Source organism: Pelecanus crispus, chromosome 11 (genome assembly GCF_030463565.1).
Source record: "Pelecanus crispus isolate bPelCri1 chromosome 11, bPelCri1.pri, whole genome shotgun sequence".
NCBI lineage: Eukaryota > Metazoa > Chordata > Aves > Pelecaniformes > Pelecanidae > Pelecanus > Pelecanus crispus.
This window is the reverse complement of record NC_134653.1, coordinates 2,477,336-2,494,880: the sequence shown is the minus strand read 5'-3', so window position 1 is coordinate 2,494,880 and position 17,545 is coordinate 2,477,336. Positions and strand designations below refer to the sequence as shown.

The following is a 17,545-nucleotide window of genomic DNA, read 5'->3' as shown; positions in this document are numbered from 1 at the left end:
GTTAGCATTGGCATGAGAAGTACTTCATTTTTTTATGACTAGGGAAAAAAAAGGAAAAATAATTTAGCACAGCAGATGGGTGGAATCTGCTTGAACTCAGCAACGCGCCTGGTAACAGGTATGATTTAAGGCTGCAAAGAGCCCTATTGGAGGCTGCTGGGGTCACCCCTCTTCACAGACATACATGTCTAAACATCACCTGGTGTAAGGCTCAGACCAAGAAAGGTGCCTATTTCCTATTGATTTACCTGCCGAATAAGCTTGTAACTATTTTTGTGGATCTTTGTTTGCTTAAGAAAGTCAATGTTGGGTTAAGCCCAAGGTCCAACTCCTTCTATTGTTTGTAATAGCAGGCATTAACGGATGCTTGGGGAGGAATATAAAACATAAAGTGATCTTCTGGGGCAGCTCCTGGCAGTCAGACGGTTTAGGGACTTTCCGGGGAGGAGGAGGTTGCGTTCAGGAGTTACCTCGAGCCTGTCCTCTGGGAATGTGTCTAATTCCTTTTGAACACATTTGTACTTTTGGCTCCCATAAAGTAAATGATGTGCTGTATGGAGAAGTCGGTCTTTTGTTCGTTTCTAAACCAGCTACTCGGTCCTTCCATCAGATTGCCTTTACGTCTTGTATCAGGAGAAACGGTCAATAATCGTTCCCAGCTGACCCTAGACTCTGCTCTGTCCTCTCTTTTCCATGCTCAACAGCCCTGGGCTCTCAGACACCACGCAGCCCGTTACAGCCTTGGGAACTGGGTATTTCTGGGTATTTACTTACGAGGTCTACACAGTTTTGCGGGGTCTTTATGTTTAATGCTGCAAGTGGAGATTATTTTAGCAATTCGGATGAAACCAATAGGCCAGGATGTGCTGTGGTGCTGGAATCTCCTCCTCTGAGCTCTCAGATTTTAGCACTGAAAGGTCACTGGTCTCTTCTTGAAAACCTTCCCTACTGCAAAAGTAAAGAAGCTTCAGGATGCTCCTGGTGTAGCCGGCAATGGGTCCTTACAGCAACTCCCCGTATTTTTCTACTAAGGAAGGCAGGAACATTATAATTAGGGGCAATGTCAGGGGTAGGCAAATACCCCCTAATTGTATGCAGATGATAGAGCTGATTCAACCTTTTGACTAGTGAAGCTTTCCTCAATTTGGGATATTGTGATCCTAATCAGGGACCTTTCGCCATACATCAAAGCCGTCAGGCTGAACCGGCATACCTTCAGGCTGGCACGGCTTGATTGCAAGGCTTCCTGCTCGCAGGCTCATCCCTGGCCAGGTGTCTTTCCTGCTGTGGACGACTGATTCCTTTCTACTCTTCATCACCGAGGCAAAGAAATTTAATCCCAATATTACTGCCAGCCCTGGAATGGACCCACTGATTTGGAAATTTCACCCTCTTGTTGCCCTGAAATATCAATGCACGGCAACCTCTGATACCTGCTTATTTCATTGCCAACCTCTAACCTGAGGTGGAGCAGACCTGTCATTAGTGCATCCATCTGTGTTTAGATCTGTCAGCTTCCTTCCCCTTCTCCTCTTTTGTTTCTCTAATTACTTTGATTGCATCTCCCTGTCCAGCTCAGGGCTGGTGAGGCTGCGGGCTCCCCATCCCAGTGTGTGTCACTGGTGCCTTTTCTATATGCGGCAGAGGCGGCTTTGCGAGAGGGAGACAATTGGATCTGGATTTTAAAATTGTGAACGCGGCTACGTTTAGGTCTGCAGGTAGCTTTTTGGTCTGTTACACAGAGCTATCCCAGCGGCAGAGCCTGGTTTTTCCTATTGCTTCTCCATGCTCTGCGCCTTGCGCCCAGCAATGCTGGAAGCCGATGCTGGGAGCGCTGGGCTGCTCAGAGCTGCTCTGCGAAGGCTCGGGCGTGGGTAAGGCATCTTCCAGCACCCTTTAAGCGGCGTGGCATATTCCACAAGGATTTTGTGTCCAATTTTCAGTAAACAGGCAGTGGAAGGAGTCATGTTGGAGCTCTCATGCGTTACGTTGCCCCGGGCGTACCGCCGGGGCCTGGGGTGCGGATGTGCCGTGGGTCTCCGGGGGCGTTCCAGCCTCTGCGCTTCCCTGCCATTACAGACTCTCCCTGTGGTTTCACCAGAGTATTTGGCATCTTGAGATAATACCTTGACATACAAGATAAACTAAGATAAAATATTTGTGACGGTGTTTTTTGTCTTTTTTTTTTTCTTCCCCCAGGGGCTGATTAAAATCCGAGGAGATCGCTGCTGGAGAGAGCTAACTTGCATGGATTATCACTACGAGGTGAGCGGTCTGCACGTTAAAACTAATTTCTCTTGTCTGCTTTACTTCGATAGAAAAATTTTCTCTAACCTTTTCTCTTCTGCCAGGCAGCTCTCCATGTCTTCTTTATCGTAGCCTTCTGTCTCTGGCAATGCAATGTCGGTATGCCAGCTTGGTGATGCTGTTTTTCCCAACCACACTCCTAAAAGACCAATTTCTCTCCGTCCCTCCCCTCACCATCATGGACTGATTCAGGAGCAAACCTGAGCCTGACTGAGAACTCCCTCTGTAAAAGTGCTACAGGAGAGGAACAGAAAGGAGTTTTCCATAGCATTGTGCTGAATGCTTTCTGCTTACGCTTCCAAAATGCAGGCTTATGTAGACAGAAATAGAGCATCTCGGTGCTCTCCAACATGCAGAGCCCTAATCGTTGGCAATTCAGAATTATACGGTTTTATCTTTTTGACATCTGTTTTGGTGATTACATTGCGTTCTGATTATAAACTGTGGTTTGTATTCTGGCTCTGAGCGTTGTCTCCTCTTTGATTACAGAGAGAGGGAGCTTGGCTTCCCCTCTCTTTTTACCTATATCCTTGCATTTGCGTTTTGTATAAACAGCATTAAAAAAGAAAGATGTTGCTGCGTACAGCGACGCTGCGCTGGGTGAGTAGCCCTGGTTTAGCGAAGGGAACAGTACTGAAGCAATATTCTCTCCTCCAGACTAACTCTGCAGCCAGTGAAAACGGCACTCTCCGCTGTTACGCCTCTGATCTATGATCCGCATCCGTCTAACGAGCGGGTGAGCGCGCCGCATCTGTTGGCTGAGACTTTGCAGCCTCGTGCTCGGTGCCGCGCTCGCCCCGTGTTGGTAGGACCTGGGTACGTCTTCGTGCCCCAACCACGCAGCTGTTGTCAGCCGGCAGGCCTGGGCTCGGTCCCTGGAGATGTGCCTGTGGGGTGATGTTCTCAGCGGACCTTCATCGCGTCTGGAAACCATTTCCCCCTTCCAATTAAAGCTGGCAGGGCCTGACTTCTCTGACCCGCAGAACGTGTTCCAAGGTGTTGCCTATGAATTACTTTTTACGGGGTAGGCACGCTGAGCGGTGGAAACGGGGACGCTCGTACAGGACCTCTGTCTTTCCACCCTTGTGCGAAGAGAATTGCATGTGGGTGCCAGGGACTATGTTACCAGTCTTGTTACAGGACTGGGATTCCTCTCCCCAAAATAGGGGAAAAAAAAATCTCTCCATTTCCCAGGCGCTGACAGCTTTATTTTTCACTTTTGTGACTGAGTCAACTGGTTGCACGTTTTGAAATGGAGTTTTGCAGGTCCAGAAAGCTGTATCTGCCTTTTCGGCTTTAATGCTCTGGGTTTTTTTTGTTATTATGATTTACTTTTAATGGGGTTTCACCCAGTGAATGCAAGGGTGACCTTTTACGAAGCCTGCTGCTCGATTAGCTCTTGTTGGACCGTCGGTGTCCTGCTTCATGCCGAGTAAAACTTCAGATGCAAAGACCCTTCAGTGCTGTTGTTCTTAATCCCGAACACAAAGGCGGCTGCGGTAAATTGTCCTTCGTTTTTGCCTAGCAGCACGAGGGCTCTGCTCCGCGTGCTGCCGGGCACCTGGCAGCAGTCAGAGAAAAGCCAACTCAAAGCGAGCCCCCCAGAATCCCCCGGCCAGCTCCGCTGGTGACCCCAGCCCACAACAGTCAGCCTGCGTAATCCCAAATATTTCAGATCAAAACCAGAATCAGTTCTGTAGCCCAGAAGGCTAATTAAGACCATTCCTGTCATATCCATAACGCAGGATCCCCAGCCTGTGCAAGTAATTGGGAACAGGGGCAGGGGGCAGATCACATTATCAATATCAATTATTTTAATCCGCACAAAAGAAGCTGCAATAAAAGGAAAATGAAAGAGGCCAAACTTTGTCTACGAGCGATAACAGACAAAGGGCTGCAATTCACCTGCTGATTTCAACCAGCCGGAGGGAGGGAGAAAAGGGCGAAGCTGAAGATCCTTCTGCGAGGGAGGGAGGGAGCTGGGAATCTGCTCATAATTAGGATGATAAAACTGGGTATTGGACCAGCTCGTAAGTGGACCTGGGCCAAATGTAGTCTGCTCTGATGTATGTTGGCCACCCCAGCTCTCCTGTTCCAGTCCTGAACTGCAGTCCAAAATCTACATGGGCTTCTCTGCCAAGAGAATTAATGAAAACACATGGCCTCCATCTCTCGCGTGGTGAGCGCGCCCTGGACTATTTATTTGTAGTAGAACCGGCAGCTATGCTCGTGGAAAATAACATTTCCACTTTTGTCAGGAATCATGTATAAAATAGTAAAATGTTGTTATGGCTTGGGTAATTAAACGGAGCATATTTTTCCTCCCTCTTTCCTTTCTAATGTGCAGGGCCTTAATCCCAGCCTTTATGGAGATCTGTTCCTCAACTGAAGCCTCTCTGTTTAGAGGGCTTACGATCTGTGACGCTGTGTAATTTGGAGAGGGAAATGGCAGAACGCATGGTTTACATAGGAAAGGTATTTTCCTACCAGCCCTAACGCTCCTCTGATCCCTGAGGAGTAGATGGGCTCCAGTAAGTGTGGAAGAGAAAGGCAGACACTGATGGAGACGAGAAGACTTTGCTACAGCACCGTACACAGCCTGGCACACGGAAACTGTCTGGAGGCTGGGATGAGGGGTGGAGGTAGAAACGCTCGGCAGATTAATCGTAGCTCTGGGTGCCAGGAGTCCCAAACTCTAATCCCGGCTTGGCAAGACACCGTGAACAGGGAATCGAACCTCCTGCCGCATTAGTTTCTTTGCTAACGTGGCCAGAGGCTCTGAGGTAGGTGCGTACGTTTGCACCCCGGGGTGCACGCAGGTCGGGGCTCCTCGTGCCCGTCGTGCCCCGGAGCTTCTTGTGCAGCGGTGTCCGCATCAGCACGTGAAAATGGACGTGCCTGGGCGGTAACTGGCAGGTGAAGTCCTGGGGTCTGACGTGCCGTGGGCTTTATTTATCATTTATTGGGTTTGCTGTCGCTTCACTGCTGGCGGTGGTTAGATGGCTTTTTTCCCCTATAAGAAGTCCCAGTAAAAGGGAGGGGTTTGCTCCGTGGAACCTGTTCCTGATGCAGTTAACGCGGAGGGAAGCTGCTTCTGGGTTTTAGGTCTGTTTGTCATCATGATTATTAAGCATTTATCTACTGTGTACACAATGGTTTACAAATATGCACGCAGCGGTTTGCAGGCTGGAGCTAGATTTCTGCTCCCACTGGAGTGCGCGGCACGGATCCCACGGCGTTCGGCGGCATCCTGCCCCTTGGGCGAGACGGAGGCAGCCTGGGTTCCCCGCTTGTGCGAGCGGGGTGACGTGGCTGAGCGTGTCCCCCTGCCCCTGCCTGTCCCTGCCTGCTCCGCAGGGCATCCTTCCCTCCCTGCAGAGTGCAACAGCTCCCTCCCGTAGCCAGGCTCCCATATGGACCAGGGAAAAAGTCTGCTACGGAAGGTTTTGAGCCGCTTGAGGCCCTTTCTGGAGCTTGCACAGCTTGCAGGACGCTGCCCAGGCATGGGCTGGAGCAGCTTTCTAACCACTGTTAGTAGGTACCAGGACTGCGAGCCAGGCGTGGGATCGGGGAGCACCAACCTGCTCCCCAGGGGCCTCTTACTACTCCCTCCCGTGCCAGGCTTTATCTGGCCCAGGCTTTGCTAATTCTGGGTGTGCTACATAGCTGGCACAAGCACAATGTCTTAACATGCTCCAAATGGAGCAAATCCTCTTGTGCAAGACCCGTATTTTAAAATCTCCCCACCAAACCTGCAGCTCTCCGACGCTCGCGCTTACAGAGCAGAGCACCTTGCGACCATATGTCTTGGCACGGGCCAGGTTTGAGTGGCACAGGCAGGAGATGAGCATTTCTGACCTGCAGCCAGTCCAAATGGAGCTTGTGTTTCTAGATGCTGGTGGTGGTCTTGGCAGAGTAGTTAAGCAGATAATCTTTGGGGTTTAGAAATGGGCAAGTCCTACATGGTCACATCTATTGCGTCTCCCCGCATTCCAGTGCAGAAGTGCTCCCTGTGAGATGCAATCCAGTGATGCATTTTTATAATGGCTGCCAAAGTATTGTTGTTTTTTAATTACAGACAGATATCTTGTAAAATTCAGCCACCAACTGGTAGGAACAGCTGCCGAAGCAGCTGCTCGGGCAGGCGAGCCCCGCTGAGTGTCCTCCTCCTCTGCCAGCTTTGCACTGAACCTGGGCAGGAGTTTTTAAACACTTCCGGGGGTCCCTCATGGCCCGGTGTTGGGTGAAGATCAGCAGAGGGGCGAGCCATGGCATGCACCAGGCAAGGAACCTGTGGCCCTTCTGCTCCCTACCCGAACAAGTCGTATTTTCTATTTTTAATTTTAAGATAAATTTCTTTTAAGTGATGTTTTGAAGGGAATGCCTTTTATCCAAGAGTTTCTCCATAATTTGCATCCTTTGCTGCAGAAAGCCAGGCTAGGAAGGCAAACTTACTACTGAGACAAAGATGAGGCAGAGGGATAAAGGGAAAGGAGAACAAAAACCCACGCCGGAAGCAACAAAATCTTTGGCAGCGTTGGAAGTAAGACCCAGGATTTGGTTCCCTGCTATGGAGTTATCTGTAGGTGCTCAGGATGGGTCGGTTGCCACGAGGCAGGAAAGTTTGAAGGACTTTGCTGAACCAACCTCTTCTTAATAACTGAGTCACATTTTAGTTCTGAATTTGTCAGTGCTGCTGAGAAAAGCTTCGTTCTTTACGTAAGGCACCGCACAGCCACAAAGGTCACTTCTTCTGATTTGTACAAATTGTCACTAATTATTCCGTAGCTGTTTTTCTTAAATAGAGGCTGTCAATCAGCGCTCCAGCTTCTGGCATACAGCAGCTCTCCAGTTCCTGGAGAAGCTCTCCAGAGCACAATGTCTTTTGTACCTAATTACGGGCTTGCTGACTGATAGCTGCGCTGATAAGGATGAGAAGGAAGCTCTAACTGCTCTTTAACTGCCTCTTGATTTCTTTTCTCCCTTCTCTTCGCTGTATTAGACCTTGTTAGACTTTTCATCTAGCTTTTTCCAACCTATTATGAAACAAAAAGTAAATAATATCTAGCAATTCATTTTGATAAATCAGAAAATGATCTGCTTTCATGATGCGTGATGTCTCAGGATGGGCTTCATTCCAACAGTTTGCATTGCTGGGAGCGAAATTGTTCCTAGCAGGGAAGCAGGTACTCGGATCTCACGCTCAAAATGCATGTTTTAAAGTTACAAATTAATATGAGGGAAACGGTGCTGAATTAAACGGAAAACAAGAATATTTAAAAGACGTAACCATGCAAAGCATTTTGGAGATCTTTTTAATAACATTATAAAATATATATGTAGCATCCTACATTTACAATCATTGGCCCTTTACAGAATTTTCTCCTTTCTGAAGACAATAAAGGTGAATCCTGGCAGGACCGATGGTCACAATAATGAATTAAGGCCAACAAAATGTATTCCCAAGCTGTGGCTTCACTGTGGAGCTCCCAGGTCTAGTCTGGCTATGGGAGCTCAGGTTTGACAGGTGGGCTTTCCAAAACTGATGTCTTCTGGGGGAAGCACGGGTCTTCCCCTTAGGACAGCCACCAAAGGCAAACCAAAGAAGCAAACACCTCGGTGTTTCTGGCACAGCGTGGCTGACCCAGTTGGTTGGCACCTTTCCCCCTTGCCGGTGTGAAAGAGTCCCATTTTGTTTCACTGAATGCAGAATAACTTGCGTCTCTGCTCCTTCCTTCGTGCAGGGTGTGAACTCGCACGGTTTTGCTGATGGGTTTGGCTGGTTCCCCGTGGGACACGAGGCGCCGGCTCGCAGCAGTTGAGTTACCAAGGTCGGGGCTGCTTCCGAGTCCCGGCGCGTGTGTTGCCAGACGAGGTTTGCTGCAGAGTTGGTTGAGGCTTGGAGTAGGGACAAGACACAGCCTTGACATGAGGAAATTTTACAGCTTTTTCCAAAAGCGTTTGAAAAGGGTGTGGAAGTCCAGCAGTCCGTGCTTGCAGGGCCTGGGGTGAGCTCAGCGCTGCTGGACACGTGGCTGTGAGCCCAGGGCGACTGCCTGCCCTCAGCATCTTGGGAGGGTTTTAAGAAGTGACCATGGGATTTGGTAGACGTGCCGTGGGTTTCTGGAGTTGCTCGCATCCTATCGTTACTTGAGACAGTAAAATTTGTACTCTGAAAGCTGCATTTTTATAAAAATATGAGTGAAGTGCATTGTGATCCATCTCTGCCCTCGCTGGACAGCTTGCCCTGTAGAAGCCAAAGCTGCTGTTGATGAGTCCTCCATACAAAGAGCAAGGCAGAGGAAGCGCGGTTCTGCCCATGGTGGATTATAAATGCAGGTTGTTTTTATCTGCTGTTGTAAAAGCAAACTGTTCTTTGAGTTAAGGCGACTGATACCATAAGGAAGAGCATGCTTGTGTTGCTCTTTTTTTTTCTTTTTTTTCCCATTTGGTCATAAGTTTTGAAAAATGACCTTTTCAGAGGCATAATTGAAAAACCAGTTGTCCTCATTCACACATATCGAAGGGCTGCTTAGTGTGGATTTGAAGCTGAGGATTAGGTGCTTTCTTCTGGGTTTTGGTGACTCGCATGATGTCAGTGCTAGCACTGGAAGAAGGGCCAATTCCTGACCTTGCCTGTGATCAATTAAGTAACAAGATCCATCATAAGGTAAGTGCATGAAGCAATAATATTGGCAGATAAATGTCAACACGACATCAAAAGCTTATTACGCTGTATCTGGATTTTGTATCAGGCTGCTGCAAGAAGGTCTCTATCTGAGACAGGTTTTCAGATGAATCCCAGGTGCTCTGTATTGGATGCAGGATATCTTTGACTGCAATTTGCTAGAAATGTTTGTTATTCCCAGCTTTGGGCCAGGCTCTGTTGTTCTAATAACAGCTAAATGTGCACATCACTTAAGAAGAGAGGGAGCGAATGCTTTTAAAGGCGGAATTTGCGCTCAGCTTGAGAAGATAGGTGCTGCTAGGTTTGCACAGGTCGGGTTTACTGGCGGGAGGACGGGCAGAGATTCGGTGACTGTGCAACCTCCAGCTGAGCGTGTCTCGGAAGGAGGCCCGGTTTTCCAGAATTTGGGCGCTGGCAGCGGGTTCTGCTGCAGATGATCGGCGCTTCTGAAAATGAGGTCTGAGCTCTCGAAAGCTGCGAAGTAGTAAATTTTCAGAAGTGTAACCGTCCCTGCGGAGTTGCAGTTTTGGAAGACTGAAGAAGTAGTGCTAAATACTGACACTGATGCCCAGCCGTGCTGCTTTTTACAAAGTGAGAAGGAATACAGGTCTTCTGCAGTCCAAGGATGCTCCAGAAGAGCTAGGGTGATGAATAACGTCGGACCTTAAGCAGAACAAAAGCAAATTTCTCCTACTTGCAGGGACATGGTAGGGGATATTTTATTCCAAGCAGAGCAGGCAGGGAAGCTGCTTTCCAGAGTCACGCACTCATGAGAGCGTAGGTTTACTGTCAGCCAGTGTTTGGTCCAGCAGTCTGGCTTGTATTACCCTGAAGAGCAAACGGGAGAGACGAATGGTAAGTGGATTCCCAACCACCTCCAAGTCAGCATCAGTTCAGCTATCGTCTTCATCGGGCCCAGGATCCTGGCAGTGAACTTAGGAGAAGGGGGAGGAGTGTCTGGTCGGAGAACTATCAAAATAAAAGGTAGAGCTGCAAATCAGCATCATAAAGCAGACCCAGCATCTTTGGCCCAGGCTCAGGAAACCACATACTACTGAAGTAAATTGGACATAAGCAGGTGCTGAGAGAGAAACTTTCAGAACAGCTTTAGAAGGAAACTAATGGCAGGAATTGGAGGGGTGGGATAAGCACGCAGTAAGCGATCCCTCCCGGACGCCAGCTACCATGGGCGGCAGAGCACCGGCTTTGCTGCGGGATTTTATTTATCTCTTCGGTGCAGTTCAAGAACTGCTTTTCTCTGTGCGTTTCTTCACCAAAAGTCACTCTATTAAAACAATCAAAAATAAAGTGAGCAACCTCTGTGATTCTCACTTAGCTATAAGCCAAGCAGGTTAGTGGCACCTGCCACTTGGGTCACCCACTGCTTCCCACCAGTTGCCTCAGCTTTCCCCTGATTTCCAGCAATATTAAAACAAAATAGGATAAACCAGCAAAAATTGAGTGGAAATGCCCCCCAGGGAACTTTCTGTTGTGAGCCTTTTGAGGTTTTTGAAGCGTAGGAAGACATTATCCCTCCCCACTGCCGGGATCAGCAGCAGAACTGTCAGTCACACGCTATAAATGCATTGGGAATATGCCAATACCGTTTTCAGCAGTAATACAATTCCTCTTCCTGGATTCTTTTCTGTTTTTCTTAAGGATTTGTTTTAAGCCTGGTGAAAGCTTCCTGTACAACTATTGGATTTCATCTCTTCGTTACACTCTCCCACTGTTTCAAACTTGTTTGCAGACCACCCAGGACCCTCATCACTTGCCTTAAATATCCTCCTCTTTTCTCTTCCTCCCCCCTCCACCCATTTGGTCGTTTTCAATCCTAATCAGATTAATCCTTACAACCCGCTTCACAGCCACTTAATCAGCTCTCCGTGCCCTGAGCCTGTACGTGGCTTTTATCCTGCTGGCCAGCTTCTCCGGTGGACAGGAACGATGGAGCCCATCACTTCCCTCTGCCTACCAGGAGCGGTGGGGAATAATCTATGGCTCATGAAATGTTCAGGACCCCGGGGGTTTGTCAGCTTTGAAGATAACAGAGGCAATGCTCTGATAATTATTTAAATTGTGGATTTATGAGCTAGTTAATGGTGTGTTTTAAGAAATCTGCAAGGAGGAGGAAGATGACAAATTTCAGTGCTATCTGGAAGACAGAAACAAGAGGGGAAAATGGTAGAAGAAAATTTAAGAGCTTTCCAGTCTTTCCAAGTAACATGTCTGTTATCTCTCTTGCTTTATGGATGAGAATTGCTCAGTTGGCCTCCCCGATACGGTGTCAACAACTCCTCTATTTCTACCACAGCATCTTGGTCCTCCAGGCTCCACAGCCACGTCCACCAGGCAGGGCTGGCTGCCTGGCGCAGGACCGTGTGCCGACATTGGGCAGCCTCAACACCCAGCGCTGGGACTTGCTCAGACCTTGCCCAGAGCCCTCACACAGGCGCACCCACCCCTGCGTACTCCGAATGGTCAAAACTAGTCTCCGTGGCAATAAGTATACTAATTTTTTATCATCCTTTGTGGCACGCATGGACATTAAATACTGTCTTTTCTGGTCTTCTGCCTAGCACCATGCCAGGGAGTCTAGGGAGAGTTGGCCTTCTCATCCATTCCCACCTTCCCCAGTGTTTGTAGGGGATTAACCATCATTCCAGTTCCCTTGCTTTGGAGACCTTTGGGATGATGCAAACTGTTGGTGTTTGCCAAAATTTAGTGCTCTTCTTTTCCCATAATGTTTGCTCTCAAAGGTCCAGAAGTCTAAGCAAAACTGAAACTTGATTTGAACTTGAATGCTGCGATTTCATGTAGTATCAGCTGCAAAACGGTGCATGCAGGGCTCCAACTCACAATTAAATTATCCAAAAACCAGCCTATGTCCTTGCCATCTGCTTTTCCAGGGAAAGCAAAATAACTACAAGCTTTTAATTGCAGATAGAGTTTAAACAAATAGGGTGTTGGTTTACAAGCTGGTGCTTTCTTCTTTGGAGATCAGATTACATTTTCGTCAGATTATGAAAACGTGCTACTGTTTCATCTCTTTCTTTAACTATTAAATGTGTTAAATTGTTCAATGAATTTTCGCATAATAGAGAAGTCTGTCCTAATTTAATAAGTCAAATATTGAATTTGTTGCCTACAAAAAAGCAGACACACAAAAAAGTTCTACCGAAGAAGCTGTGTTCCCAGTGGTAGGCGTGTTTGCGCATCTTTCCTCCTCTGGTCTCTTACTAGGATTTTCTTACAGGAATAACTATAAGAAACTATTCCAATTCTCGGGTTAACCCTATATGAATTATTGCATGCACCGAAAGTTTTAAGTTCAGCTTTAATTCCACAGAAATGTTGGTCTGTCTGGGAGAAGGACCAGCCATTGGCAGAATTTCATAAATTGTAGAGCCCTTCCATTCGCTGGTAAAAGTTTGAATTATTTGCATATCTTCTATTTACATTTGATTTATGCTGTTTCCATGCAATTCCTTGTGTTTTCAAACTTTCCATGTTGAACGTATACTTGATTTGAATTGCAGCACACAGGTAACATCACGTAAGTAATCAGGGGGCTGATGGCCCCATACAATTCCCATACGCATTTCCCCTCCCTACCGTAGATCTGGAAGAATTCCATCTATTTCTCCAATGCAGGTTTGTTTTCTGTCTTGCAACGATTTTAGTTCTCACAGCAAGCCTTGTAACTCTGTAAAAAGACAAATACAGCATTAGGATGGTGCATGAATGAGTTAATAGTAAGCCTCTGCTGTGGTGTTTTGCTCCAAAGTCGTGTGCGCCAAACTGACCTTTAATCTTGGAATATAAATCACTTTCCAGTCCTATTATTTGTAAAATCCTACAGGCTTGCAAATGCACAAAAGAAGCCTTTGTCTCTTATTAATTTAATTTATAGGTTAAAGTTTCAAATCAGTGGCAAGCAAAAGCTGATTTACTGTTCACTTCAGGAATTGCTGTTCTGGAAAGCACGGTATTTGCTGGACTGTCTAGAAATTGTGATATGTAATTAGGAGCTTCTGTAATTATATATAATGTAATATAATTTGCTTATCTTTTGGGGTATGTATTATGCATAAAAGCTGGGAGGGTAACTCAATGTGGATTAGCTCTTTCAACCCTAAAAACTCAACAGATCAGTAAAGCCACTGTTTTTTGTCTTATTCTATTAACATTGTGGCAGGATCAATGTTTTCAAGCATTAAAGTTGTTGCCCTTTTCTTTTACGTATAGAACCGTCCCATCATCTCTTGTACGATGCTATTTGTGCTGCAACAAAAAATAGCCACTTCTGTCATAAAATCTAGATAAAAGCAGTACAGATCTTTTTCCCACCAGTTTAAATCCAAACAAAGCAACATTTCCTATTATTTAATTTTATTTAAGCTATGAAATTCCCATGTGGAGTCAGATGTGTGGCACTGGTTTCTCTTCCCAGAGTTAGCAGTGTTCCCACCTGCAGTTCAGACCCATTTCTTCCACTTCATGGGACTTCTAGTTAAGCAATCTTCTAACCAAGTCTTCTAGTCTGTCTCAAAACAACTTGAGACAGAGAAATAAAACTTTTTCATAACATGCTGTCATACCACATTCCAGGGTAAAAGCTTTGACCGCTCAAGGTGCTCAGGAGAAGCTTTTACCTCTTGACCAATTTACACGGAACAGTAGGGATTGTGAATTGTTGCTCTTGCAAGCATTATGGAAATATTTGTGTTAAAAATGGCATTTATCTTACTCATATTCATGAGTTCACTTATCTATATTTTCCAAGGATCATATTCTTCCTCTTCCCTTTCAGCCTGGCCGTCTCGATGGCTAAAAGGGATTTTATTGCTTTAGCATTAATCAAGACATTTGACAGAATTGAACTGGATCCTGTCCAATTAGACTGAGACAATATTGAATTTCGAACTGTCATGCTGGATCCATTTGAATGTAACCCAAGCTTGTCGGTCCCTGCAATCGATACATCGGTTTAATAACGCCAGCCCGAGGTGAGCGAATGCCCACCTTTCCCCTGCAGCCGTGGACGGTGAGGGAAGTTGGTGAAGCCGTGCCTGGGCTGCGTGCTAGGGTTTCCCGTCAGCTGCTGAGGGCACTGACCAAAAACTCCGTGGGACAAGCAGGGAGAAGGGTTTCTTTCCTTCTTCTTAGAGCCACATTCAATGAACTCGCCTTCCTCGAGGAACCTGCTAACATCTGCAGTCCTGCCGCTGGTTCTGCTCGGCACTCAGAGCCGTTGGCCGTCTCGGTGAGCTGGGACCAACAACCCTCTTTCAGCCACGTTTCCCCTTAGGAGTAATGCAGCTTTTTTAGCTTCGGGGTGTCAGGCCATCCCCGCTCACGCAGAGGAGAGCGTGGGGAGACATAAACCCACACCTATTGGAGCTAAGCAAATTCCGCTCTGCAAATAATACTATTAAAGAGCATTTAGTGACATATAAAATGTGAGTTGGCTTTAATACCCACTAGTCTAACTGCATCGCTTGCCACAAAGAACATGTAGGTTTGTTGGTAGCTTAAGGGCCTTGCAGCAGTCTTCATCTTGTTTGATAAAATTTCCTGTCATCTGTCTAAGGAGTAGAAATAGTATCCCACGCAGGAGCTGGCCCACGCTCTGTGTGAAATGAGCTAGGGGTGGTAAGTCCTTAAGGCAGTAGTTGCAATTAACAGTTTGCAAGCAGCCCACAATGGAAATCTGCTTGAATGTGTTACCCTTGGCCCTGAGGCAAATAAGTGAAATATTTTAATTCAAGGAGCTAATTGCAATTTTAGCAGCCTTTCCAGACCAAGTTTAGCAGATGATGTGAAACGCCGTCCTGCTCTACTCTCGGCCAAATGACTAGGAACACCGGCATGGATGCTGAAACTCAACGTGAGCAAGAACAGGCTGGGAATGTTTCCTGACTCGTTATGTCGTTCAGTAATGATTTTTTTAGTATTGCTGCCACACTTTAAGTTGCTGCAAATCACCATAAAGAATATTTTCAGCAACTACAGAAAGAGCCCCACGAGCAGATAGCGTGGTCAGATCCTGAGATCTCTAGTTGCCAGCTCAGGGTGCCGTCTCCCTTTGCCCTCGCTCACCGGTTCTGTTGGTAAACGGAGCTGATGGACGTTTCCCAGCCTGTTCCTCCTTTTGAACATTGAACCTGAACTATCTGAGTGCACAAGGGATTGACAGGGGAGAGCAGGAGCCAAAGAAAACTGCAGTAACCTCTTTCCTCTGCCAAAAGAAGTGAAAGGATAATGTAGCGTGTAGTTATCAAAGGGTGGTTTTCTCAAAGCCTGTCAAACCTGACTTTCCTAATTGAACTTTGGTTTTATTATACAGAGAGAACTCTCTTTTGTAACTTGCCGAGATTAAAGTTCACATGAGGGTGCCTCTGCAATTTCTGCGCCCCTCGTCTTGCATGTTGACCTTGAGTTTGGGTGCTGTCATTATGGAAACTTCCTCTTCCAGCAGTTCTTGTTCCAGCCTTATTCTAGCAGAGGATGCCTGGGAAAGTCCGACGGAGATTGTCAGAGAGAGACTGAGGCTGCCGGGGAGGATCCGCACCTGAAACGCTCCGAGGGGAGGCAGCTGACCCTTCCCGCGTCCTAAAGGGATGCTCTTCTGCTAAATTAAGAATGCTTGGACAAGATCATTCTGAATAGCAGCACAGTACAACACGCTAGCTTCTCTAGCTATGTAGAACAGCATACCACGTATGCTAACTGCTAGGTGACTTAGGGCGTAAGCGTTCCTCTACAAGAATGGCGTGGGCAGCAGGAGCAGGGCAGGGATCGTCCCCCCGTGCTCGGCACTGGTGAGGCCGCACCTGGAATGCTGTGTCCAGTTTTGGGCCCCTCAGCACAAGAAGGACATTGGGGTGCTGGAGCGTGTCCAGAGAAGGGCAGTGGAGCTGGGGCAGGGTCTGGAGCACAGGGCTGGTGGGGAGCGGCTGAGGGAGCTGGGGGTGTTCAGCCTGGAGAAGAGGAGGCTGAGGGGAGACCTCATCGCTCTCTGCAGCTCCTGGCAGGAGGGGGCAGGGAGGGGGTGTTGGGCTCTTCTCCCAAGGAACCAGCGATAGGGCAAGAGGAAATGGGCTCAAGCTGCGTCAGGGGAGGTTTAGATTGGATATTAGGAAAAATTTCTTCACGGAAAGGGTGGTCAAGCATTGGACCAGGCTGCCCAGAGAGGTGGGGGAGTCCCCATCCCTGGAAGTGTTCAAAAAACGGGCAGAGGTGGCACTTGGGGACATGGTTCAGTCTGGTCTACCCTTGATTGGTTTAGTGGTGGACTTGGTAGTGTAGGTTAGTGGTTGGACTGGATGATCTTAAAGGTCTTTTCCAACCTAAACAATTCTAGGATTCTGTGATTCTCAATGTGTTTTCTTCTGCCAGCGGTCCCCGCGCAGTGGCCTTGCAGGGCTCGGGGCAGCTGCGAGGGGCTGGGGAGCTCACCATTTCTTGGCCAGATCCCGCTGGGACGCTGCTTGTAAGAGGTGCTGAGCGTTTCCAGCAGGTTGATCCCTTTGTTTCCCAGAAACCCGCACACACAAAGTTTTAAAAGGGCAATCCTTTAATTCTTTAAGCCGCTAGTCTGAATTTCACCACGGTCTGTGAATTTGTCATCATTGCGAATTTCCTTTAGAAGTTTTGTAAGAAATGCAACCAGAAACATGTCTTTAAAAAGCAGTTTTTCTTCATTAATGCATTTCACTTCTGCAAAATGTTTGATCGTTAGTATTCCTCTGCGTGTGTTTGTGTGCAATTTTCATCAAGTTGCTCCTGCCGTACATTTTCCTAACCGCGAGCAGGATCTCACAGTGCTTTTTATAACTCCCTTTTGCAGTTAGCCGTGCCAAATATGCAGCAGCAACACACGTGACCCGCCTGTGCTACCGGCAGACAAGCGTTAGCTGATTACCTTGGGGGGATGTAAAGGCCAGCAGTAGTTAACAAACATGGCCGGTTTGCAGCTTGAGTATTGCAGGTATTGTGTGATGACTCCTGTAAGTCTCTCGGCAGTATGATTAACGTCAAGCCCAGGGCTTTCCTCGTTACTGTAACGAGTTTATCAAGCTGATGGGCGAGGGTGGAGGGCAGTTCCCGGGGATGATGGAGCGCGATGCTGCACAGCAGTGAAAGCCATGTGTGTTGCGTTATGTAATTAAATGCAAAGCTTTCTCAGCTAGAAAGTGCTTCTGAGTTGATGCGTGTTCTTGTTTGTGGGACAGCTGTAGGTAGAAGGAAAAGCTGCTGTCGGAAGGACTGTGAAAGATCAGTACGGGGCAGGGGTTGTTGCCTTTTTTTCCTTCTGAAGTTAAAGATCTTCTAATGGTGGCAGTTAAGCAGCTCGGGTGCTTTTGAGGATTTTATCCCTGGCTTTGTCCTGTTTAGTGTCTTCATATCCGCAGCCCATATGAATTATTGGGTCTTACTCCTCTTTCTAGCTAGAGTAAGTGAAGAGTAACCCAGCACGGAAGGTCAGGAGGCGGGAGTGGGACCCTGCAAGGCTCAAAGGGCACGAGGGAGAAGCTGAAGCGCAGG

General features: G+C 47.4%; 1 protein-coding gene across 1 annotated transcript in view; it reads left to right on the top strand.

Moving 5' to 3' along the window:
* Positions 1 to 17,545, top strand: part of LMF1 (lipase maturation factor 1) — a 211,821-nt gene that overhangs the window by 81,901 nt on the left and 112,375 nt on the right. Inside the window, exon 5 of the mRNA XM_075718498.1 lies at positions 2,200 to 2,265. Coding sequence (XP_075574613.1) covers positions 2,200 to 2,265 — 66 coding nt within the window. The remainder of the gene's footprint in view (positions 1 to 2,199; positions 2,266 to 17,545) is intronic.